At 52.6% G+C, this 25000-nt stretch overlaps 1 protein-coding gene across 1 annotated transcript in view; it reads left to right on the top strand.

Moving 5' to 3' along the window:
- The window catches only part of LOC144953839 (uncharacterized), a 24322-nt gene extending 3153 nt beyond the window's left edge, over positions 1–21169 (top strand). The window contains exons 2-4 of the mRNA XM_078884494.1: positions 8494–8664; positions 14573–15760; positions 18866–21169. Of these exons, the coding sequence (XP_078740620.1) occupies positions 8557–8664; positions 14573–15760; positions 18866–20593 (3024 nt within the window). The 5' untranslated portion in view covers positions 8494–8556 and the 3' untranslated portion in view covers positions 20594–21169. The remainder of the gene's footprint in view (positions 1–8493; positions 8665–14572; positions 15761–18865) is intronic.
- The last annotated feature ends 3831 nt before the right edge of the window (positions 21170–25000 follow it).

Raw genomic sequence — 25000 nt, 5'->3', positions numbered from 1 at the left:
ATGTGTGAGTGTGTGTGTGTGTGAGTGTGTGTTAGGCATGTGTGAGTGAGTGTGTGGGTGTGTGAGTGTGTGAGTGTGTGTTAGGCATGTGTGAGTGAGTGTGTGGGTGTGAGTGAGTGTGTGGGTGTGAGTGTGTCAGGCATGTGTGAGTGAGTGTGTGGGGTGTGTGTGAGTGTGTGTTAGGCATGTGTGAGTGTGTGTGTGTGAGTGTGTGTTAGGCATGTGTGAGTGAGTGTGTGGGTGTGTGAGTGTGTGTTAGGCATGTGTGAGTGAGTGTGTGGGGTGTGTGTGAGTGTGTGTGAGTGTGTGTTAGGCATGTGTGAGTGAGTGTGTGGGTGTGTGAGTGAGTGAGTGTGTGAGTGTGTGAGTGAGTGAGTGTGTGGGGTGTGTGTGTGAGTGTCTTAGGCATGTGTGAGTGAGTGTGTGAGTGTGTGTTAGGCATGTGTGAGTGAGTGTGTGGGTGTGTGAGTGAGTGAGTGAGTGTGTGAGTGTGTGTTAGGCATGTGTGAGTGAGTGTGTGGGGTGTGTGTGAGTGTGTGTTAGGCATGTGTGAGTGTGTGTGTGTGAGTGTGTGTTAGGCATGTGTGAGTGAGTGTGTGGGTGTGTGAGTGAGTGAGTGTGTGAGTGTGTGTTAGGCATGTGTGAGTGAGTGTGTGGGTGTGTGAGTGAGTGAGTGAGTGTGTGAGTGTGTGTTAGGCATGTGTGAGTGAGTGTGTGGGGTGTGTGTGTGAGTGTCTTAGGCATGTGTGAGTGAGTGTGTGAGTGTGTGTTAGGCATGTGTGAGTGAGTGTGTGGGTGTGTGAGTGAGTGAGTGTGTGAGTGTGTGTTAGGCATGTGTGAGTGAGTGTGTGGGTGTGTGAGTGAGTGAGTGAGTGTGTGAGTGTGTGTTAGGCATGTGTGAGTGAGTGTGTGGGGTGTGTGTGTGAGTGTCTTAGGCATGTGTGAGTGAGTGTGTGAGTGTGTGTTAGGCATGTGTGAGTGAGTGTGTGGGTGTGTGAGTGAGTGAGTGTGTGAGTGTGTGTTAGGCATGTGTGAGTGAGTGTGTGGGGTGTGTGTGTGAGTGTGTTAGGCATGTGTGAGTGAGTGTGTGGGTGTGTGAGTGTGTCAGGCATGTGTGAGTGTGTGGGTGTGTGAGTGAGTGTGTGGGTGTGAGTGAGTGTGTGGGTGTGTGAGTGAGTGAGTGTGTGAGTGTGTGTTAGGCATGTGTGAGTGAGTGTGTGGGGTGTGTGTGAGTGTGTGTTAGGCATGTGTGAGTGTGTGGGTGTGTGTGTGTTAGGCATGTGTGAGTGAGTGTGTGTGAGTGTGTCAGGCATGTGTGAGTGAGGGTGTGGGTGTGTGAGTGTGTGTTAGGCATGTGTGAGTGAGTGTGTGTGTGTGTGAGTGTGTCAGGCATGTGTGAGTGAGGGTGTGGGTGTGTGTGTGTGTGTTAGGCATGTGTGAGTGAGTGTGTAGGAGTGTGTGAGTGTGTGTTAGGCATGTGTGAGTGAGTGTGTGTGTGTGTGAGTGTGTTAGGCATGTGTGAGTGAGTGTGTGGGTGTGTGAGTGTGTGTGTGAGTGGGAGTGTGTGAGTGAGTGTGTGTGTGGTGTGTTAGTGTGTGAGTGTGTGTGTGAGTGAGTGTGTGTGTGGTGTGTTAGTGTGTGAGTGAGTGTGTGTGTGGTGTGTTAGGCATGTGTGAGTGTGTGTGTGGTGTGTTAGTGTGTGAGTGAGTGTGTGTGTGAGTGAGTGAGTGTGTGGTGTGTGTGTGTGAGTGAGTGAGTGTGTGGTGTGTGTGTGTGAGTGAGTGTGTGGGTGTGTGAGTGTGTGTGCGAGTGTGTGTGTGAGTAGGAGTGTGTGAGTAGTGTGTTAGTGTGTGAGTGTGTGTGTGTGGTGTGTTAGTGTGTGAGTGTGTGTGAATGTGTGTGTGAGTGTGTGAGTGTGTGTGTGAGTGTGTGAGTGTGTGTGCGAGTATGTGGTGTGTGAGTGTGTGTGTGAGTGTGTGAGTGTGTGTGAGTGTGTGTAAGTGTGTGTGTGTTAGGAATGTGTGCTATGTGGTGTGTGAGTGCATTCGCCTGTCCCTAGCCACGTGTGATTACTTTGCTGTAGTGTGTGTGTACTGTAGTTGTGTGTGTGTACTGTAGTTGTGTGTGTGTACTGTAGTTGTGTGTGTGTACTGTAGTTGTGTGTGTGTACTGTAGTTGTGTGTGTGTACTGTAGTTGTGTACTGTAGTTGTGTACTGTAGTTGTGTGTGTGTACTGTAGTTGTGTGTGTGTACTGTAGTTGTGTGTGTGTACTGTAGTTGTGTACTGTAGTTGTGAGTGTAGCCTCCACACAGAGACCCATAGACTCACCACACTCACAGACACAGAGACCCATAGACTCACCACACACACACAGAGACCCATAGACTCACCACACACACACAGAGACCCACAGACTCACCACACAGAGACCCATAGACTCACCACACACACAGAGACCCATAGACTCACCACACACACACACACAGAGACCCATAGACTCACCACACACACACAGAGACCCATAGACTCACCACACAGAGACCCATAGACTCACCACACACACAGAGACCCATAGACTCACCACACACACACAGAGACCCACAGACTCACCACACACACACACAGAGACCCATAGACTCACCACACAGAGACCCATAGACTCACCACACACACAGAGACCCATAGACTCACCACACACACAGAGACCCATAGACTCACCACACACACAGAGACCCATAGACTCACCACACACACAGATACCCATAGACTCACCACACAGAGACCCATAGACTCACCACACACACAGAGACCCATAGACTCACCACACACACACAGAGACCCACAGACTCACCACACACACACACACAGAGACCCATAGACTCACCACACACACAGAGACCCATAGACTCACCACACAGAGACCGATAGACTCACCACACACACAGAGACCCACAGACTCACCACACACACACACACAGAGACCCATAGACTCACCACACAGAGACCCATAGACTCACCACACACACACAGACCCATAGACTCACCACACAGAGACCCATAGACTCACCACACACACACAGAGACCCACAGACTCACCACACACACACAGAGACCCACAGACTCACCACACACACACAGAGACCCATAGACTCACCACACACACACAGAGACCCATAGACTCACCACACACACACAGAGACCCACAGACTCACCACACACACACAGAGACCCATAGACTCACCACACACACACAGAGACCCATAGACTCACCACACACACACAGAGACCCACAGACTCACCACACACACACAGAGACCCATAGACTCACCACACAGAGACCCATAGACTCACCACACACACACAGACCCATAGACTCACCACACAGAGACCCATAGACTCACCACACACACACAGAGACCCACAGACTCACCACACAGAGACCCATAGACTCACCACACAGAGACCCATAGACTCACCACACACACACAGAGACCCATAGACTCACCACACAGAGACCCATAGACTCACCACACAGAGACCCATAGACTCACCACACACACAGAGACCCATAGACTCACCACACACACACAGACCCATAGACTCACACATTGAGACCATAGACTCACCACTCACCACACAGAGACCCATAGACTCACCACACAGAGACCCATAGACTCACCACACACACACAGAGACCCATAGACTCACCACACAGAGACCCATAGACTCACCACACAGAGACCCATAGACTCACCACACACACAGAGACCCATAGACTCACCACACACACACAGACCCATAGACTCACACATTGAGACCATAGACTCACCACACTCACACACACAGAGACCCACAGACTCACCACACAGAGACCCATAGACTCAACACACTCACACACACACAGAGACCCATAGACCCTCAGGCGAGTCACCAACCTCTGGCTACAAACAAGAAGCTTCCACACAATCTGCCAGCGGTGTCTTGAACCCGATGGGATTCTACTGCGGTCTGCTTCAGCGGGGTTACCTGTAAATGCCCTCTTTGGTTTCTGTAGGTAAAGTCCACGTAGGTAGACAAAATAATCTATCACGACGATGTTTTCGATATTCTTGGTTCTTTCGGTAATAATAAAATAATATAAAACAAACAAAATTCTCACGACGTTTCGGCTGCAACACAAGCAGCAATCGTCATCAGGTGTGAAATCCACGGCAAGGAAATGTGCAATTGCAAGTAAAATTTGAAATGTTGAAAATTTGAAAAATGTGAAATCTTCTTGCTGTGGATTTCACACCTGACGACGATTGCTGCTTGTGTTGCAGTCGAAACGTGAGGATTTTTATTGTTTTATATTTATATTATTTTATTATTTCCCTTCTACGTGGTGACTTTACCGAAAGAACCAACACTATGAATCCCTGCAGTCACGAAAGCTTTAAATCACGACGACGTTTTCGATCTCAACGCAAGCAATCGTCATCAGGTGGGGCAACCACAGCAAGACAACTGGTGATGCAGGCAAAGTTGTCTTGCTGTGGTTGCCCTCACCTGATGACGATTGCTTGCGTTGAGATCGAAAACGTCTCGTGATTTAAAGCTTTCGTGACTGCAGGGATTCATAGTGTTGGTTCTTTCGGTAAAGTCACCAGGTAGAAGGGAAATAATAAAACTATAAAACAATAAAAATTCTCACGACGTTTCGACTGCAACACAAGCAGCAATCATCATCAGGTGTGAAATCCACAGCAAGAACATTTAAAAATTTCAATTTTTGTAATTTTCAAATTTTCAAATTTCAATTTTTACAAATTTAAAAATTTTCACATTTTCTTGCTGTGGATTTCACACCTGACGACGACGACGATGATTGCTGCTTGCGTTGCAGTCGAAACGTCGTGACATTTTTTTTATTGTCGAAACGTGGTCGTGATCTTTTATTTTGTCTACCTACGTGGACTTTACCCAAAGAACCTAAGAGAATGGGAATTCCTGCAGTCACGAAAGCTTCCGATCAATATTCACCTGTACATGGATCGCCTCCCCCCCCCTCTCTTTTGCGAGCAAACTCTGACGCATGTCCCGGAGTCTAACTCTCACCCCCCTGTCTCTTGCAGGCGGGCTCCCTGCTGTGCCAAAGGGTCACGAAGATTCACGCAGAGATAGAGGCAAAGGGGGCCCCCCCCTAGTAGCAGCAGCAGCAGCAGCCGTGTAGTCTTAGCAGAACGTGGGGGGCTAAGCGCTGATTATGGTTGTGCAGAGGGCGCATAGACTCACCGCGCAGAGAGACATAGACTCACCACACACACACAGAGAGACATAGACTCACCGCGCAGAGAGACAGACCCACCGCACACACACAGAGAGACATAGACTCACCACACACACAGAGAGAGACATAGACTCACCACGCAGAGAGACATAGACTCACCACACACACAGAGAGAGACATAGACTCACCGCGCAGAGAGACAGACCCACCGCACACACACAGAGAGACATAGACTCACTACACACACAGAGAGACATAGACTCACCACGCAGAGAGACAGACCCACCGCACACACACAGAGAGACATAGACTCACCGCGCAGAGAACCATAGACTCACCGCACAGAGAGCCATAGACTCAACACACAGAGAGCCATAGACTCACCACACAGATACCCACAGACTCACCACACAGACCCATAGACTCACCGCACAGAGAGCCATAGACTCACCACTCACACACACAGAGAGCCATAGACTCACCGCACAGAGAGCCATAGACTCACCACTCACACACACAGAGAGCCATAGACTCACCGCACAGAGAGCCATAGACTCACCACTCACACACACAGAGAGCCATAGACTCACCGCACAGAGACCCACAGACTCACCTCACAGAGACCCATAGACTTACCGCACAGAGAGCCATAGACTCACCACACACACAGAGACCCATAGACTCACCACACAGAGAGCCATAGACTCACCACACAGAGAGCCAAAGACTCACCACACAGAGAGCCATAGACTCACACAGAGAGCCATAGACTCACACAGAGACCCATAGACTCACCACACAGAGACCCACAGACTCACCACTTACACAGAGACCCATAGACTCACCACACAGAGTCATAGACTCACCACACAGAGAGCCATAGACTCACCACACAGAGAGCCATAGACTCACCACACAGAGAGCCATAGACTCACCACACAGAGAGCCATAGACTCACACAGAGAGCCATAGACTCACACGGAGAGCCATAGACTCACCACACAGAGACCCACAGACTCACCACTTACACAGAGACCCATAGACTCACCACACAGAGAGTCATAGACTCACCACACAGAGAGCCATAGACTCACCACACAGAGAGCCATAGACTCACACAGAGACCCATAGACTCACCACACAGAGACCCACAGACTCACCACTTACACAGAGACCCATAGACTCACCACACAGAGTCATAGACTCACCACACAGAAAGCCATAGACTCACACAGAGAGCCATAGACTCACACAGAGACCCATAGACTCACCACACAGAGACCCACAGACTCGCCACTTACACAGAGACCCATAAACTCACCACACAGAGTCATAGACTCACCACACAGAGAGCCATAGACTCACACAGAGACCCATAGACTCACCACACAGAGACCCACAGACTCACCACTTACACAGAGACCCATAGACTCACCACACAGAGTCATAGACTCACCACACAGAGAGCCATAGACTCACCACACAGAGAGCCATAGACTCACACAGAGACCCATAGACTCATCACACAGAGACTGTACACACACCATCACCACCACTAGCCTAGGTTTAAAAAATAACTAAACTCGATTGGACTCGATGCATTTAAGCAAATTTCCTCCACATTATTTTACAACTTTAAGGGTGACGATGATTACTGGCCCATGTTTTGCAAAATAGTTTTTTTAAAATACATATTCTGATATACGCACACACACTCATATAGTACACGTGTACAATATACATACAGAGGAGTGTGTACAATTGAAATAGTACAATACAAACAGATTTACACACTTATTTCAGCACAATGTATTCCTCCATACTCAATACTGATTCTGATACACTCATATAGTACATGTGTACAATATACATGCAGAGGAGTGTGTACAATTTATAATAGTACAATACAAACACATCAATACTGATTCTGATACACACACTCATATAGTACATGTGTACAAGATACAGAGAGGGGTGTATGTGTGTACAAATTGATAAAGTATACAATATAAACAGATGTTAACACACACATATAGCAGAAAATATTTCTCCACTCTAAAATACATGTTCTGATTCTGATATACACACATACACACACACATAGAGTGCATTTATACAACAGAGGTGTGTTTAACTAATAGAAATAGTATACAATATAAACAGATGTTAACACACACATATAGCAGAATATATTTCTCCACTCTAAAATACATGTTCTGATTCTGATATACACACATACACACACACATAGAGTGCATTTATACAACAGAGGTGTGTTTAACTAATAGAAATAGTATACAATATAAACAGATGTTAACACACACATATAGCAGAATATATTTCTCCACTCTAAAATACATGTTCTGATTCTGATATACACACATACACACACACATAGAGTGCATTTATACAACAGAGGTGTGTTTAACTAATAGAAATAGTATACAATATAAACAGATGTTAACACACACATATAGCAGAATATATTTCTCCACTCTAAAATACATGTTCTGATTCTGATACATACACACTCATAGAGTGCATTTATACAACTAGAGGTCTGTTTAACTAATTGAAATAGTAGAATATATACAGATATGTTAGCACACATCTGCAGCACAATCTATGAACACAAACTTAAGGCTTTATACGGCTGTCCAAAGTAGCACGGTCAAATATAGACGCCACATTAACGTCCAAGCACACGAGTTACTGGAGAACTTTATCGATGTCCACACGTAGTTGATTGATGAAGTTAGATGGATATTTAGTGGGAGGGAAATGTTTATGTTGTGATACGCACTTAACACTACACACACACAGAGACAATGGAATAGGGCATTGCAGAAACGCGATTTCGATCTTTTTTGTTATTATTTAGCCGATCGCAATACTTGCTATGATCCAAATGTGTCTCTTGGTAACGTTCGCTTGTACTATTGGACGAAAAAAGTCGAAGTTTTAACGATATCCGCTGATAAATTGATGTTTATAATCGAAGGTTAAATGAAATGGAAACCACGGCATTGGCCTTTCATTGCGTGGGGTGCAACGTTTAAGGGTTTGAACTCGCAAACGCTTCGAAGTTAGTTTGAACTATTGAACAAAAATAACAGCAAATAAAAAAATAACAGTTGCAATTTTAATAATAATACAAATAAACAATAATAACGGCGATAAAATAGTTAATTTGTAATAGCGGCCCGACTATTCGGGCCTACAGATCCAAGGCACCCCGCCGCCCTCCCTGCCCGGGGTCGAGACGCCTCTACCCGGGCAGAGAATCATGCAACAGGGGGGGGCCCGCGGAGGCCCAGGCCCCGCCTCGGGCCCCCATGCTTGCCTGGCCGCCCCGCCCGACTACGCGCAGCCCATGGCCGCAAGCCCCATAGAGGTGAGGGGGGTGGGGGGTGGGACTCGCAAACTTTTAAGAAACGGGAAATTCATTTATATTTATTTTCTTTAGTTGCTAATTAAAATACGCTTTAACATGGAATAGTTGTAAACACGTATGGAATAGTAAAATTGTATCCGAGTTTATTTTTAAATATCTCGATGCGACTGCACTGTACACATTTGCTGCGTTCATATTATAGAGTACAGTGGGGTGTACAGTGTCGTGTACAGTGTGTGGGTGTGTAATGTGTGTAGTGTATAGTGTGTGGTGTGTGTAGTGTGTGTGGTGTGTGGTGTGTGGGGTGTGGTGTGTGGTGAGTAGTATGTAGTCTGTGGTGTGTGTGTGTAGTGTATGTGTGTGGTGTAGTGTATAGTGTGTGTGGTGTAGTGTATAGTGTGTAGTGCATGTGTGTGGTGTAGTGTATAGTGTGTGTAGTGTATGTGTGTGGTGTAGTGTATAGTGTGTGGTGTAGTGTATGTGTGTGGTGCAGTGTGTGGTGAGTAGTATGTAGTCTGTGTGTAGTGTGTGTGTGGTGTATAATGTGTGTGTGGTGTATAGTGTGATGTGTGTAGTGTGTGGTGTATAGTGTGGTGTGTGGTGTATAGTGTGATGTGTGTATGTGGTGTGGTGTGTAGTGTATAATGTATTATATTGTGTGGTGTGTAGTGTATAATATCTTATATAGTGTGGTGTGTAGTGTATAATGTATTATATAGTGTGGTGTAGTGTGTGGTGTGTAGTGTACAGTGTGTGGTGTGTGTATAGTGTAGTGTATAATGTATTATATAGTGTAGTGTGTGGTGTGTAGTGCAGTGTGTGGTGTGTGTGTAGTGTAGTGTATAATGTATTATATAGTGTGGTGTGTAGTGTATAGTGTGTGGTGTATAGTGTGTATAGTGTAGTGTATAATGTATTATATAGTGTAGTGTATGGTGTGTGTAGTGTATAGTGTATTATATAGTGTAGTGTATAGTGTGTGGTGTATAGTGTATACTAGTGTAGTGTGTAGTGTATAATGTAGTATATAGTGTGGTGTGTAGTGTATAGTGTGTGTTGTATAGTAGTGTAGTGTGTGGTGTATAGTGTGTGTAGTGTAGTGTGTAGTGTATAATGTATTATATAGTGTGGTGTATAGTGTGTGGTGTATAGTGTGTAGTGTATAGTGTATTATATAGTGTGGTGTGTATAGTGTGGAGTCTACATTGTAGCGTCACTGCACCGCGCCCTTTCAGTCGTGCCTCTACGGCCGTCTGGAACGCTCCTCTGTCATCATTAAGAAGCCACAGGCAGCTTTGCACTTTAAAATCACTCTCTCGATTAACAAACCCCACTTCTTTAGAACTGCTTCTCTTTGTTTTCACGTCTAGTTTGTCGTCCTTGAACCCGCCCGCACCACTGATTAGCAACGATGGCTTCTGCACTGCTGCAGGAGGAGTTCAACATACGGGAGATGTTGACTACCTCGCCTGGTACACAGGAGGTCGTGGGTTCCATCCCAGACACTGTGAGATGTTGACCACCTCGCCTGGTCTACAGGAGGTCGTGGGTTCCATCCCAGACACTGTGAGATGTTGACCACCTCGCCTGGTCTACAGGAGGTCGTGGGTTCCATCCCAGACACTGTGAGATGTTGACCACCTCGCCTGGTCTACAGGAGGTCGTGGGTTCCATCCCAGACACTGTGAGATGTTGACTACCTCGCCTGGTACACAGGAGGTCGTGGGTTCCATCCCAGACACTGTGAGATGTTGACTACCTCGCCTGGTACACAGGAGGTCGTGGGTTCCATCCCAGACACTGTGAGATGTTGACTACCTCGCCTGGTACACAGGAGGTCGTGGGTTCCATCCCAGACACTGTGAGATGTTGACTGCCTCGCCTGGTACACAGGAGGTCGTGGGTTCCATCCCAGACACTGTGAGATGTTGACTACCTCGCCTGGTACACAGGAGGTCGTGGGTTCCATCCCAGACACTGTGAGATGTTGACTGCCTCGCCTGGTACACAGGAGGTCGTGGGTTCCATCCCAGACACTGTGAGATGTTGACTGCCTCGCCTGGTACACAGGAGGTCGTGGGTTCCATCCCAGACACTGTGAGATGTTGACTACCTCGCCTGGTACACAGGAGGTCGTGGGTTCCATCCCAGACACTGTGAGATGTTGACTGCCTCGCCTGGTACACAGGAGGTCGTGGGTTCCATCCCAGACACTGTGAGATGTTGACTACCTCGCCTGGTACACAGGAGGTCGTGGGTTCCATCCCAGACACTGTGAGATGTTGACTGCTTCGCCTGGTACACAGGAGGTCGTGGGTTCCATCCCGTGACCCTGACGATGCCTGCTGCTGCTGTATATTTGGAATCTCTCTCATCGTCACCACAGTGGCTAGGAGATGTTGACTACCTCGCCTGGTCTACATGAAGTCATGGGTTCGATTGCGTGACCCTGACGATGCCTGCTGCTGTATATTTGGAGTCTGCGTGTCTCTCTCTCTCTCTCATCATCATCATCACGGTGGCTAGGAGATGTTGACTACCTCGCCTGGTACACAGGAGGTCGTGGGTTCGATCCCGTGACACTGACGATACCTGCCGCTGCTGTATATTTGGAGTCTGCGTCTCTCTCTCTCATCATCACCACGGTGGCTAGGGAGATGTTGACTACCTCGCCTGGTACACAGGAGGTCGTGGGTTCCATCCCAGACACTGTGAGATGTTGACTACCTCGCCTGGTACACAGGAGGTCGTGGGTTCCATCCCAGACACTGTGAGATGTTGACTACCTCGCCTGGTACACAGGAGGTCGTGGGTTCCATCCCAGACACTGTGAGATGTTGACTACCTCGCCTGGTACACAGGAGGTCGTGGGTTCCATCCCAGACACTGTGAGATGTTGACTGCCTCGCCTGGTACACAGGAGGTCGTGGGTTCCATCCCAGACACTGTGAGATGTTGACTACCTCGCCTGGTACACAGGAGGTCGTGGGTTCCATCCCAGACACTGTGAGATGTTGACTGCTTCGCCTGGTACACAGGAGGTCGTGGGTTCCATCCCGTGACCCTGACGATGCCTGCTGCTGCTGTATATTTGGAATCTCTCTCATCGTCACCACAGTGGCTAGGAGATGTTGACTACCTCGCCTGGTCTACATGAAGTCATGGGTTCGATTGCGTGACCCTGACGATGCCTGCTGCTGTATATTTGGAGTCTGCGTGTCTCTCTCTCTCTCTCATCATCATCATCACGGTGGCTAGGAGATGTTGACTACCTCGCCTGGTACACAGGAGGTCGTGGGTTCGATCCCGTGACACTGACGATACCTGCCGCTGCTGTATATTTGGAGTCTGCGTCTCTCTCTCTCATCATCACCACGGTGGCTAGGGAGATGTTGACTACCTCGCCTGGTACACATGAGGTTGTGGATTCCATCCCCTGACGATGCCTGCTGCTGTTGTATTTTTGGAGTCTGCGTCTCTCATCATCACGGTGGCTAGGAGATTTTGACAACCTCGCCTGGTACACAGGAGGGCGTGAGTTTGATCCCGTGACACTGACGATGCCTGCCGCTGCTGTATATTTGGAGTCTGCGTCTATCTCTCGCGCGTTCAGAGTGCTGTAAATTGTCCACGCGATAAGCCACTGGGTTGAGCTGCCATTGTCCGTGATAGCCCAGTCCATGCACGGCTCGGTGAGCATTATCTGGCAAGATTAGAACAACATCGTTTAGTTTGACTTTGCATCGCGATGCGTTTAGAGCATTCGGTTGCTGCTATGAATTTCCTCGCGACGGCGATGATGACGTCGGTCACCTGGGTTGGTTTTAGTTTGGGTCGTTGATGAGTGTGGGTCGCTATGGGGGTCTCTGTGGGTCTCTCCGATTCTACAGATGTGTGTGTGTGTAAGTCGATGCGTGTGCGTGGGGCCATGTTTGTGTCTAAGTCCGTGTGTGTGTAAGTCGATGTGTGTGTGTGTGGATCGATGTGTTTGTGTGTGTAAGTCCATGTGTGTGTGTAAGTCGATGTGTTTGTGTGTGTGTGAGTCCATGTGTGTGTGTGTGTGTGTAAGTCGATGTGTTTGTGTGTGTCTAAGTCCATGTGTGTGTAGGTCGATGTGTCTGTGAGTCTGTGTGTGTGTATGTGTGTAAGTCGATGTGTGTGTGTGTGTAAGTCGATGTCTGTGTGTGTGTAAGTCGATGTCTGTGTGTGTGTAAGTCGATGTCTGTGTGTGTGTAAGTCGATGTGTGTGTGTGTGTAAGTCGATGTGTGTGTGTGTGTAAGTCGATGTCTGTGTGTGTGTAAGTCGATGTCTGTGTGTGTGTAAGTCGATGTCTGTGTGTGTGTAAGTCGATGTCTGTGTGTGTGTAAGTCGATGTCTGTGTGTGTGTAAGTCGATGTGTGTGTGTGTGTAAGTCGATGTCTGTGTGTGTGTAAGTCGATGTCTGTGTGTGTGTAAGTCGATGTCTGTGTGTGTGTAAGTCGATGTCTGTGTGTGTGTAAGTCGATGTCTGTGTGTGTGTAAGTCGATGTCTGTGTGTGTGTAAGTCGATGTCTGTGTGTGTGTAAGTCGATGTCTGTGTGTGTCTTTTTCGCCTGGGCAATGCTGGGTACTTCCGCTAGTGATTCCATACGAGTCTGTATCTCTGTGGGGTCTCTAATCCGTTATAAGTTAAAGGATTCTGTGGATCTCCATGTGTCTCTGTGGGTCTCTAATCAGTTATGGGATTCTGTGTGTCTCTGTGGGTCTCTAATCAGTTATAGGATTCTGTGGATCTCCATGTGGGTCTCTCTGCGTATTAGATTTGATTTATCTGGCTGCTACTGTAAACGTGCAGTAGTGTAGTGTGTAGTTTATAGTGTAGTATGTAGTATAGTAGTGCAGTGTGTAGTTTATAGTGTAGTGTATAATAAGTGTAGTATACTGGTGGAGTATATTATAGTGTAGTATATAGTAGAGTAGTGTAGTGTGTAGTTTATAGTGTATAGTAGTGCAGTGTATAGTAGTGTAATGTGTTGTAGTGTGTATAGTAGTGTAGTGTATAGTGTAGTGTATAGTAGTGTAGTTTATAGTAGTGTATTTTGTAGTAGTGTAGTGTATAGTGTAGTGTAGTAGTGTATAGTGTGCAGTAATGTAGTGTATAGTAGTGTAGTGTAAAGTGTAGTGTATAGTGTAGGGTATAGTAGTGTAGTGTGTAGTAGTGTATTGTGTAGTGTGTAGTGTAGTGTATAGTGTAGGGTATAGTAGTGTAGTGTGTAGTAGTGTATAGTGTAGTGTGTAGTGTAGTGTATAGTGTAGGGTATAGTAGTGTAGTGTGTAGTAGTGTATTGTGTAGTGTAGTGTGTAGTGTAGTGTGTAGTGTATAGTGCAGTGTGTAGTAGTGTATTGTGTAGTGTGTAGTAGTGTATAGTGTAGTGTATAGTGTAGTGTATAGTGTAGTAGTGTGTAGTGTATAGTGTAGTGTATAGTAGTGTGTAGTGTATAGTAGTGTATAGTGTAGTGTATAGTAGTGTGTATAGTAGTGTGTATAGTAGTGTGTATAGTAGTGTAGTAGTGTATTTTGTACGTATGCCACACTTCTTTTGCACCACCGTACGTCACCGTCCGCGCTTATCGGAGGTGCGCGGGGATCGGGGTAAGGACAGCCAGAATGAGTGACCCCCCCCCCCCCCACGTGACCCCCCACGTGACCCCCACGTGACCCCCACGTGACCCCCCCACGTGTTTTTTTTTGCAATATTTTGCTGTCTTGCACTCAGTCACACATAGTCACTACAAGATGTTTTCTTGTTCATGTTTTTTGTTTGTTGCGGTTGCACCCGATTCAAGAGCCGAATGGCTCACAGGGCTCTACACCTAATACTTGAACTTGACCCCCCACGTGTCCCCGCCCTCACCCCCATTGTCCAGCTGGACACGAAGAAGAGCCCCCTGGCACTGCTGGCTCAGACCTGCTCGCTCATCGGCCGCTCCGAGGGCTCCCACAGGACATCGCGGCAGAGGCAGCCGGCAACGCCGCCACCCTGCGGTGGTCGCAGCAGCGGCAGCAGCAGCAGCGACGGTCAACTCACAACCACAACAACCGCCACAACAACGGCCACAACCGCCACCGCCAGCGCCGCCACCACCCACAGTAGCAACGTCGGTGCCAGCGGGTTTTGCGGTGGAACGCTAGGCCTGGGTTTGCCCGCATCCCAGCAGCATCAGCAGCATCAGCAGCAGCATCATCATCAGCAACAGGAGGAGGAGGAGGGTCAGCAGCATCAGCAGCATCAGCAGCAGCAGCATCAGCAACAGCAGCATCAGCAGCAGCATCAGCAGCAGCAACAACAACAGCATCATCAGCATCATCATCTGCAGGAGGAGGAGGAGACGGATCAGCAGCATCATCAGCAACAGCAGCAGCATCATCAGCATCAACAGCATCAACATCATCATCAGCAGCATCAGCATCAGCAGGCGATGGCGGCACCGGCTAAACCTCAAGTCAAGTCCGGGCCGAGAGTTCCTGACGGCACGGAGGAGCGATCCGTCGACCGCGGGGCGGCGACGATGGCGATGACGATGGCGGTGCAGCAGCAGGAGGAGTCGGGGGGTTGCCGCTCCCTTCCCGAGGGGGACAGAGGCTCCTCCAGCGGATCCTCCTCCGGAGACGTAACGCCGCCACCACCACTGCCACCAGGGATGCCGACCGTGGGATTCAGGAGGGACACGGCAGCAGCCCCCGGTCCGTTTGGTGGCAGCGGTGGCACAGGTGGCATTGGTGGCAGCGGTGGCACCGTTGGCGGTGGTGGTGGCGTTGGTGGTGGTGGTGGTGGAGGAGGTGGTGGCGTTGGTGGTGGTGGAGGAGGTGGACCACGGCCAACGTCCGATGGCGTCGGAGTGTCCTGCGGGTCGGGGTGCGGGGGGAGCGCTTCAGGCAGCCGGGGGAGAGAGGAGAGAGCGGCAGGGGGAGGAGTGGCGGGAGGAGTGGCGGGAGGAGTGGCGGCGTCCGTGTCCGTGTCGGCGTCCGTGTGCGTCTCGGCGCAGGCCGAGGTCAGCGCCGGGCGCAACAAGATCAGCGTCAGCTGCGCCGGCATCAACGTGGAAGTGAGCCAGGTACACGCGCGCACACACACACACAGACAAAGATCCCCCGTGAAGCTTGTAGCAGACTGTTGGGGCAAGTGCTGTTAGCGAGTAGCAGCTGTGAAGGCTACCGGTATGGTACACGAGGGGCTGGGTGGGTACCAGCACCACGCCCGGCCGCCTTTGTCTCCCCAGTGCTAGCGATGTTTACCACCACCACCGCTACACCACCACCGTTACACCACCGCTACACCACCACCACCACCACTACACCACCGCTACACCACCACCACTACCGCTACACCGCCACCTCTACACCACCACCACCGCTACACCACCGCTACACCACCGCTACACCACTACACCACCGCTACACCACCGCTACACCACCGCTACACCACTACACCACCGCTACACCACTACACCGCTACACCACCGCTACACCACGACACCGCTACACCACTACACCGCTACATCACAACCACTGCTACACCACCACCGCTACACCACCACCACCACTACACCACCGCTACACCACCACCACTACACCACCACCACTACACCACCACCGCTACACCACCATCACCACCACTACACCACCGCTACACCACTACACCACCACCACTACACCACCACCACTACACCACCACCACTACACCACCACCACCACCGCTACACCACCGCTACACCACCACTACACCACCACCACTACACTACCGCTACACCACTACACCACCACCACTACACCACCGCTACACCACTACACCACCACCACTACACCACCACCACCACACCACCACCACCACACCACCACCGCTACACCACCACCACCGCTACACCACCACACCACAACCACCGCTACACCAGCTACTCATTTGAGTCGGAGTCGAACTTAGGGGAGGCCCAGGACCGGTTCAGATAATCGTCGCTGGTGTTGGCCGTGAGCGGGTATCGAACCCGGGGTCGCCGGGTTCACAGCCTCACCTCGGCCTCCCCACGCGCTCTCACACAAAGCGCCTCCCCGCGTAGCTTCAACACAGACGGCTCTTTAATCGCGCTCCATCAGCGACAGCAAAACCAACGGCTACGAGCCAGAGGTCGCAACCGGGTACCCGATACCCGTACCCTACCCGATACCCGGCTACCCGTACCCGGCCGGGTACGGGTACCCGTTTGCGACCCTGGTGCGGCCGGGTACGGGTAGGCCGTGAGTCACTGGTGAGTCACCGTTTGTCACTCATTTCCCAACGTCTTGTCTCTTCTCACAATTCAAGTTCCTAGAATTAACCCACCCGCACCTGCAACATGGCTTCATCCCAGAGGTCACAATCGGGTACCCGATACCCGGCTACCCGTACCCGGCCGGGTACGGGTAGCCGGGTATCGGGTACAGCCGCACCACCTCTACATAACAATAGGCTCAGTCAACCATTCTACACAACAAAGACTAATTTCCTGGCAGCGATTTCAGCCGCACCACCTCTACATAACAATAGGCTCAGTCAACCATTCTACACAACAAAGACTCATTTCCTGGCAGCGATTTCAGCCGCACCACCTCTACATAACAATAGGCTCAGTCAACCATTCTACACAACAAAGACTCATTTCCTGGCAGCGATTTAAGCCGCACCACCTCTACATAACAATAGGCTCATTCAACCATTCTACACAACAAAGACTCATTTCCTGGCAGCGATTTCAGCCGCACCACCTCTACATAACAATAGGCTCAGTCAACCATTCTACACAACAAAGACTAATTTCCTGGCAGCGATTTCAGCCGCACCACCTCTACATAACAAAAGGCTCAGTCAACCATTCTACACAACAAAGACTCATTTCCTGGCAGCGATTTCAGCCGCACCACCTCTACATAACAATAGGCTCAGTCAACCATTCTACACAACAAAGACTCATTTCCTGGCAGCGATTTCACCGGAACCACCTCTACATAACAATAGCCTCAGTCAACCATTCTACACAACAAAGACTAATTTCCTGGCAGCGATTTCAGCCGCACCACCTCTACATAACAATAGGCTCAGTCAACCATTCTACACAACAAAGACTCATTTCCTGGCAGCGATTTCAGCCGCACCACCTCTACATAACAATAGGCTCAGTCAACCATTCTACACAACAAAGACTAATTTCCTGGCAGCGATTTCAGCCGCACCACCTCTACATAACAAAAGGCTCAGTCAACCATTCTACACAACAAAGACTCATTTCCTGGAAGCGATTTCAGCCGCACCACCTCTACATAACAATAGGCTCAGTCAACCATTCTACACAACAAAGACTCATTTCCTGGCAGCGATTTAAGCCGCACCACCTCTACATAACAATAGGCTCAGTCAACCATTCTACACAACAAAGACTCATTTCCTGGCAGCGATTTCAGCCGCACCACCACTACATAACAATAGGCTCAGTCAACCATTCTACACAACAAAGACTCATTTCCTGGCAGCGATTTCAGCCGCACCACCACTACATAACAATAGGCTCAGTCAACCATTCTACACAACAAAGACTCATTTCCTGGCAGCGATTTCAGCCACACCACCACTACATAACAATAGGCTCAGTCAACCATTCTACACAACAAAGAATAATTTCCTGCCAGCGAGTTAAGCCGCACCACCTCTACATAACAATGGGCTCAGTCAACCATTCTACACAACAAAGACTCATTTCCTGGCAGCGATTTCAGCCGCACCACCTCTACATAACAATAGGCTCAGTCAACCATTCTACACAACAAAGACTCATTTCCTGGCAGCGATTTCAGCCGCACCACCTCTACATAACAATAGGCTCAGTCAACCATTCTACACAACAAAGACTCATTTCCTGGCAGCGATTTCAGCCGCACCACCTCTACATAACAAAGTCTCTTTCCGAACAGCGTGCTTCAGCCGCACCAAACCTCACAAAAATAATATTCACTACTACACTGCACACTGGTGCTGTGACACACAAACCCCTCGCCAGTTGGCCGTGCCGGGCCGGGCGACGGCTTTTAACGACACGGAATTGAAACATTCACGCGGCGATCCAACCCAACGAAACCTCCGTCGTGGGTTGCGCGCCATGGTCACACGGTCCACCGCTGACGTTTGTTCGCAGGTGAATCGCCATTCGCCGCCCGTGCCGGCCCACCCGCACGGCCACGTGGTGCCCGTGTCTCCCTACAAACCGGGCGACGCGCAGCCCTCAGCGCTGTCCCACCACTCCCGCCCCACGTCGTACCCCTCGCCGCACCCCTTCGCCGCCCCCGCCGCCTCCGCCGCCGCCTCCTCCGCCTGCCCTTCTCCTTCCAAGCACCACCAGCAACAACAACAACAACAGCAGCAGCAGCAGCAACAGCAGCAGCAGCAGCAGCTGCTACAGCTGCAGTACCAGCAGCAGCTGCAGCAGTACCAGCAGCAGCTGCAGTACCAGCAGCTGCTGCAGCAGCAGCAGCAGTCGGCGTCGTGCGGCCACGAGCCCTACTACTTCTACAACGGCACCGTCGCCGGAGGTGGCGTCGGCAACTACAACTACTTCTACGGCAACGGCGGCGGTGCCGGTGGTAGTGCCGGTAGCGCTGGTAGTGCCGGCTGCTGTTGCCTGGGGTACCACGTTCCCGGAGGTTGCGCTCACGAGGCGGCCACCCGCGCCGCGCTGATGGCCGCTGCCTCGCCGTCGTCGTCCGGAGCCGCCGCCGGCGCCTCGCTGCCGATGGCGCTGGCACTGGTACCCGAGTCGGCCCACGCCGCCTACGGGGGCGGCACCGGGCTGTCCTCGTCCTCCTCGTCCCCGTACTACGCGGGCTGCTACCCGGCGTTGTCCCTCGCCGCCACGGCCGCCACGGCCTATCCCTACGGCCTGCTCCTGCAAAATGCCGCAGCCTCGGCCGCCGCGTCGTCGTCTAACTCCGGCGAGGCGGCCGCCGCCGCCGCCGCTTACTCGTCGGCCTGCCGCTGGCTGGCGTCGGGAGAGCGGCGACCGCAGGCCGCCGAAGACCCCCTCCTGCTCCTCCTGGCCGGCCCACAGCAGCAGCAGCAGCAGCAGCCGCGAGGACGGGCGGCGGCCGCTGCTGCTGCCGCGGCCGCTTCGTCGTCGTCGTCACCGCCGCCGGATGTCTACGCCGACAAGGCCTGCCACGTCTGGGCGGCGTCCGCGGCGGGGCGTCCGTCCGCGGGCCTCCACGACAAAGCGTCCCTCTGCTCGTCGCCCCCCGAGAAGTTCCAGCAGTCCGCTTACGCCAGCGCAGCCCACTACCACGCGATGCTGCAGCAGCAGCAGCAGGTGCAGCAGCAGGCGCAGCAGCAGCAGCAGCAGCAGCTGTTGCTGGCCGGGCTCGCGAGCGGACGGGGAGGTTCGCCGCTGCGGTCAGCGGCCGCGGCAGCAGCCATCGGAGGAGGGGCCTACGTCGGAGGAGGGGCCTACGGAGGAGGAGGGGCCTACGTAGGAGGAGGAGCCTATGTAGGAGGAGGAGCCTATGGAGGAGGGGGAGGAGCCTACGGAGGAGGAGGAGGAGCCTACAGCCCGGTGGGGCTGGTGCCGGGGATGGGCCGCTACCACCCGTACGCGAAGGGGCACGCCGCGGGGGCGGCCTCGGTCGCCGCGGCGACGGCGGCGGCGGCGGCGTCGTCAGCGGCGACGCCCCCCGCCGTGTACGCCCTGGCCCCCCCCGCCGCTCCCCCCGCCGGGGGGAGGGGCCGGGGGGGGTGGAGGGGCGGCACCTGCCGGCTACTACAGCCCCTACGCACTGTACGGGGCGAGGATGTCTCCAGGGAGCTACCCTTGAGTAGCGTCAGCCGTGGGCGGGAGGGGGTGGCGGTGGTGGTGGTGGTGGCAGTGATGATATGATGATGGTGGTGGTGATGGTGGTGATGGTGGCGGTGGTGGCGGTGGTGGTGATGATGGTGGTGATGATGGCGGTAGTGGTGGTGGTGGCAGTGGTGATGATGATGATGATGGTGATGATGGTGGCGGTGGTGGCTGTGGTGGTGGTGGCTGTGGTGGTGGTGGTGGTGGTTAGAGGTTGGGAGGGTTAAAGCCGCGGGGTCCACCACCCACACCACCCACACCACCCACACCACCCACACCACCACGCACACCACCCACACACACCACCCACACCACCACGCACACCACCCACACCACCACCCACACACACCACCCACACCACCACGCACACCACCCACACACACCACCCACACCACCACGCACACCACCCACACACACCACCCACACCACCCACACCACCCACACCACCACCACCACACACAAACCACGGCAGCGGTGGCACTCCGTGCCGTCTGCCCGCCGGCTACGACAGCCCCTACACGCTGCACGGGCCCCGGCCGTCTCTCCCGGAGGCTTAACCAGAGTAGCGTCCCCCGTGAGTGGGAGGGGTGCGGTGGTGGTGGCGGTGGTGGCGGTGGTGGCGGTAGTGGTTGTCGCGGTGGTGGTGGCGGTGGTGGTGGTGGCGGTGGCGGTGGTGGTGGTGGCGGTGGTGGTGGTGGTGGTGGTGGCTAGAGGTGGGGGGGGGGGTTAAAGCTGCACCACCCACACCACCCGTGCCACCACCTCCCACACACAAGCACGGCTACCCCTTGGGGTTAGAGGTGGGGTCAACGCTGTGGGGTTTACCATCCATCCCACCCATCCCCCCCACACACACTTAGCCACGCCCACCCCTAGCGGCAGCAGCGGGAACAGCAGCAGCAGCAGCGATGACGCTTCCTGCCTGCGTCTGTCCGCTGGCTCCTCCCCCCCCCCCACGCACTTAGCCACGCCTACCAGGGGGAGGAGCCAGCGGTGGTGGTAGTGGAGTGGTGGTAGTGGAGAGGTCGCTGACTGTACAGGGTAGGGCTGTCCCTCCCCCCCGCAGTTGACCTCTGGAGTAAGGGGAGGGGCTGACACTCTGGGGTTCACCACCCATCCCACTCATCCCACCCATCCCATCCCACCTCGCCACAAGCACACACAGCCACGCTTACGCTCGGAGCGATCGTCTGCGTGACCTCCTGCTGCACCTAGCCTGGCACAGCAGTCAACCCATGGCACCTGCTGGGTCTGTCCCGTGATCACCTCCTGCACCTAGCCTGGCACAGCTGTAAACCCATGGCACCTGCAGGGTCTGTCCCGTGACCTCCTCCTGCACCTAGCCTGGCACAGCAGTCAACCCATGGCATCTGCAGGGTCTGACCCGTGACCTCCTCATGCACCTAGCCTGGCACAGCAGTCGGCCCATGGCACCTGCTGGGTCTGTCCCGTGACCTCCTCCTGCACCTAGCCTGGCACAGCAGTCGGTCCATGGCACCTGCAGGGTCTGTCCCGTGACCTCCTGCACCTAGCCTGGCACAGCAGCAGTCAACCCATGGCACCTGCAGGGTCTGTCCCGTGACCTCCTCATGCACCTAGCCTGGCACAGCAGTCAGCCCATGGCACCTGCAGGGTCTGTCCCATGACCTCCTCCTGCACCTAGCCTGGCACAGCAGTCAACCCGTGGCACCTGCAGGGTCTGTCTCGTGACCTCATGCACCTAGCCTGGCACAGCAGTCAGCCCATGGCACTTGCAGGGTCTGTCCCGTGACCTCCTCATGCACCTAGCCTGGCACAGCAGTCAACCCGTGGCACCTGCAGGGTCTGTCTCGTGACCTCATGCACCTAGCCTGGCACAGCAGTCAGCCCATGGCACCTGCAGGGTCTGTCCCGTGACCCCCTCCTGCACCTAGCCTGGCACAGCAGTCGGCCCATGGCACCTGCAGGGTCTGTCCCGTGACCTCCTCCTGCACCTAGCCTGGCACAGCAGTCAACCCATGGCACCTGCAGGGTCTGTCCCATGACCTCCTGCACCTAGCCTGGCACCGTAACAGCGTTGCCGTTCGGCATCAACTCCGCTCACTTCATGTGTGTATGTGTGTGTGTGTCTGTGTGTGTGTATGTGTGTATGTGTGTGTGTTTGTGTGTCTGTGTATGTGTGTGTGTGTCTGTGGGTCTCACTGTGTGTGTGTGTCTGTGTGTGTCTATGGGTCTCTGTGTGTGTGTGTGTCTGTGTGTGTCTATGTGTGTGTGTGTCTATGGGTCTCTGTGTGTGTGTGTGTGTCTGTGGGTCTCACTGTGTGTCTGTGTGTGTGTCTGTGTGTGTGTCTGTGAGTGTGTCTGTGGGTCTCAATGTGTGTGTGTCTGTGTGTGTGTCTGTGGGTCTCACTGTGTGTGTGTCTGTGGTTCTCACTGTGTGTGTGTGTCTGTGTGTGTGTCTGTGGGTCTCAATGTGTGTGTCTGTGTGTGTGTCTGTGGGTCTCACTGTGTGTGTGTCTTTGTGTGGGGGTCACTGCTGGTGCTTCGGAGATTCTTTACCCATCATTTCACCTGCGGTTGAAGCATCTCAAGACTTGATTCTACAAAGACAAAGACCCCCCCCCCCTCCGGATAGCCTTAACAGACTGTAGGGGCAAGTGCTGTTAGCGAGCACCTGTGAAGGCTACCGGCACCACACCCGGCCGCCTTTGTCTCCCCCCCCCCCCCCCCAGTGCTAGCGATGTTCACTGCACCACCACTGCACCACCACTGCACCGGGTACTCATTTGAGGCTGAGTCGACCTCCGGGAGGCCCAGAACCGGTTAGGATTATCGCCACCGGCACGCACTCACACACACACTCACACACTCGCACACGCACTCACACACACACTCACACACTCGCACACACCCACTCACAGTCGCACTCACACACTCACACACTCACACACTCACTCACACACACTCGCACACACACACTCACACACTCGCACTCACACTCGCACTCACACTCACACATACACACACACTCGCACACACCCACTCACAGTCGCACACACACTCACACACACGCACGCACAAACTCACACACACTCGCACACACTCACACACACTCGCACACACACTCGCACACTCACACACACACACACTCGCACACACACACACACTCACACACACACACTCGCACACACTCACACACACTCGCACACACACTCGCACACTCACACACACACACTCGCACACACACTCACACACACTCACACACACACACTCGCACACACTCACACACACACTCACACACACTCACACACACATACACTCACACACACACTCGCACACACTCACACACACATACACTCACACACACACTCGCACACACTCACGCACACACACTCACGCACACACGCACACTCACGCACACACACACACTCACACACTCACACATACACACACTCGCACACATAATCGCACACACACACACGCACAAACTCACACACACTCGCACACACACTCGCATACACACACTCACACACACACTCGCACACACATACACACTCACTCCCACACTCACTCACACACACTATATATGTTTTTATTGACGGCTGGGATCGCTATAGGTGATGATGATGATTACTCAATGCTTCTCTATATATTCACAGCGATATATATTTTTGTAAGCGGTCTGACTGCTGTCTTATTTGTTTTAAACGCGATGGTCGTGGAGGGAGATGGTGGTGGAGAGAGATGGTGGTGGAGGGAGATGGTGGTGGAGCGAGATGGTGGTCGTGGAGGGAGATGATGGTGGAGAGAGATGGTGGTGGAGCGAGATGGTGGTGGAGGGAGATGGTGGTGGAGATAGATGGTGGTGGAGGGAGATGGTGGTGGAGATAGATGGTGGTGGAGGGAGATGGTGGTGGAGATAGATGGTGGTGGAGGGAGATGGTGGTGGTGGAGGGAGATGATGGTGGAGATAGATGGTGGTGGAGGGAGATGGTGGTGGAGATAGATGGTGGTGGAGGGAGATGGTGGTGGAGATAGATGGTGGTGGAGGGAGATGGTGGTGGTGGAGGGAGATGGTGGTGGAGAGAGATGGTGGTGGAGCGAGATGGTGGTGGTGGAGGGAGATGGTGGTGGAGGGAGATGGTGGTGGTGGAGGGAGATGGTGGTGGAGAGAGATGGTGGTGGAGCGAGATGGTGGTGGAGAGAGATGGTGGTGGTGGAGGGAGATGGTGGTGGAGAGAGATGGTGGTGGAGCGAGATGGTGGTGGAGCGAGATGGTGGTGGAGCGAGATGGTGGTGGAGCGAGATGGTGGTGGAGCGAGATGGTAGAGTGGTGGTAGAGAAAGAGATGGTGGTGGAGAGAGATGGTGGTGGAGAGAGATGGTAGAGTGGTGGTGGAAAGAGATGGTAGAGTGGTGGTAGAGTAAGAGATGGTCGTGGAGGGAGATGGTGGTGGAGAGAGATGAT

This window comes from Lampetra fluviatilis (assembly GCF_964198595.1).
Source record: "Lampetra fluviatilis chromosome 45 unlocalized genomic scaffold, kcLamFluv1.1 SUPER_45_unloc_3, whole genome shotgun sequence".
In the NCBI taxonomy this organism is placed as follows: Eukaryota; Metazoa; Chordata; class Hyperoartia; order Petromyzontiformes; family Petromyzontidae; genus Lampetra; species Lampetra fluviatilis.
The sequence above is the reverse complement of the archived record's forward strand: the minus strand, read 5'-3'. Positions and strand labels throughout refer to the sequence as shown.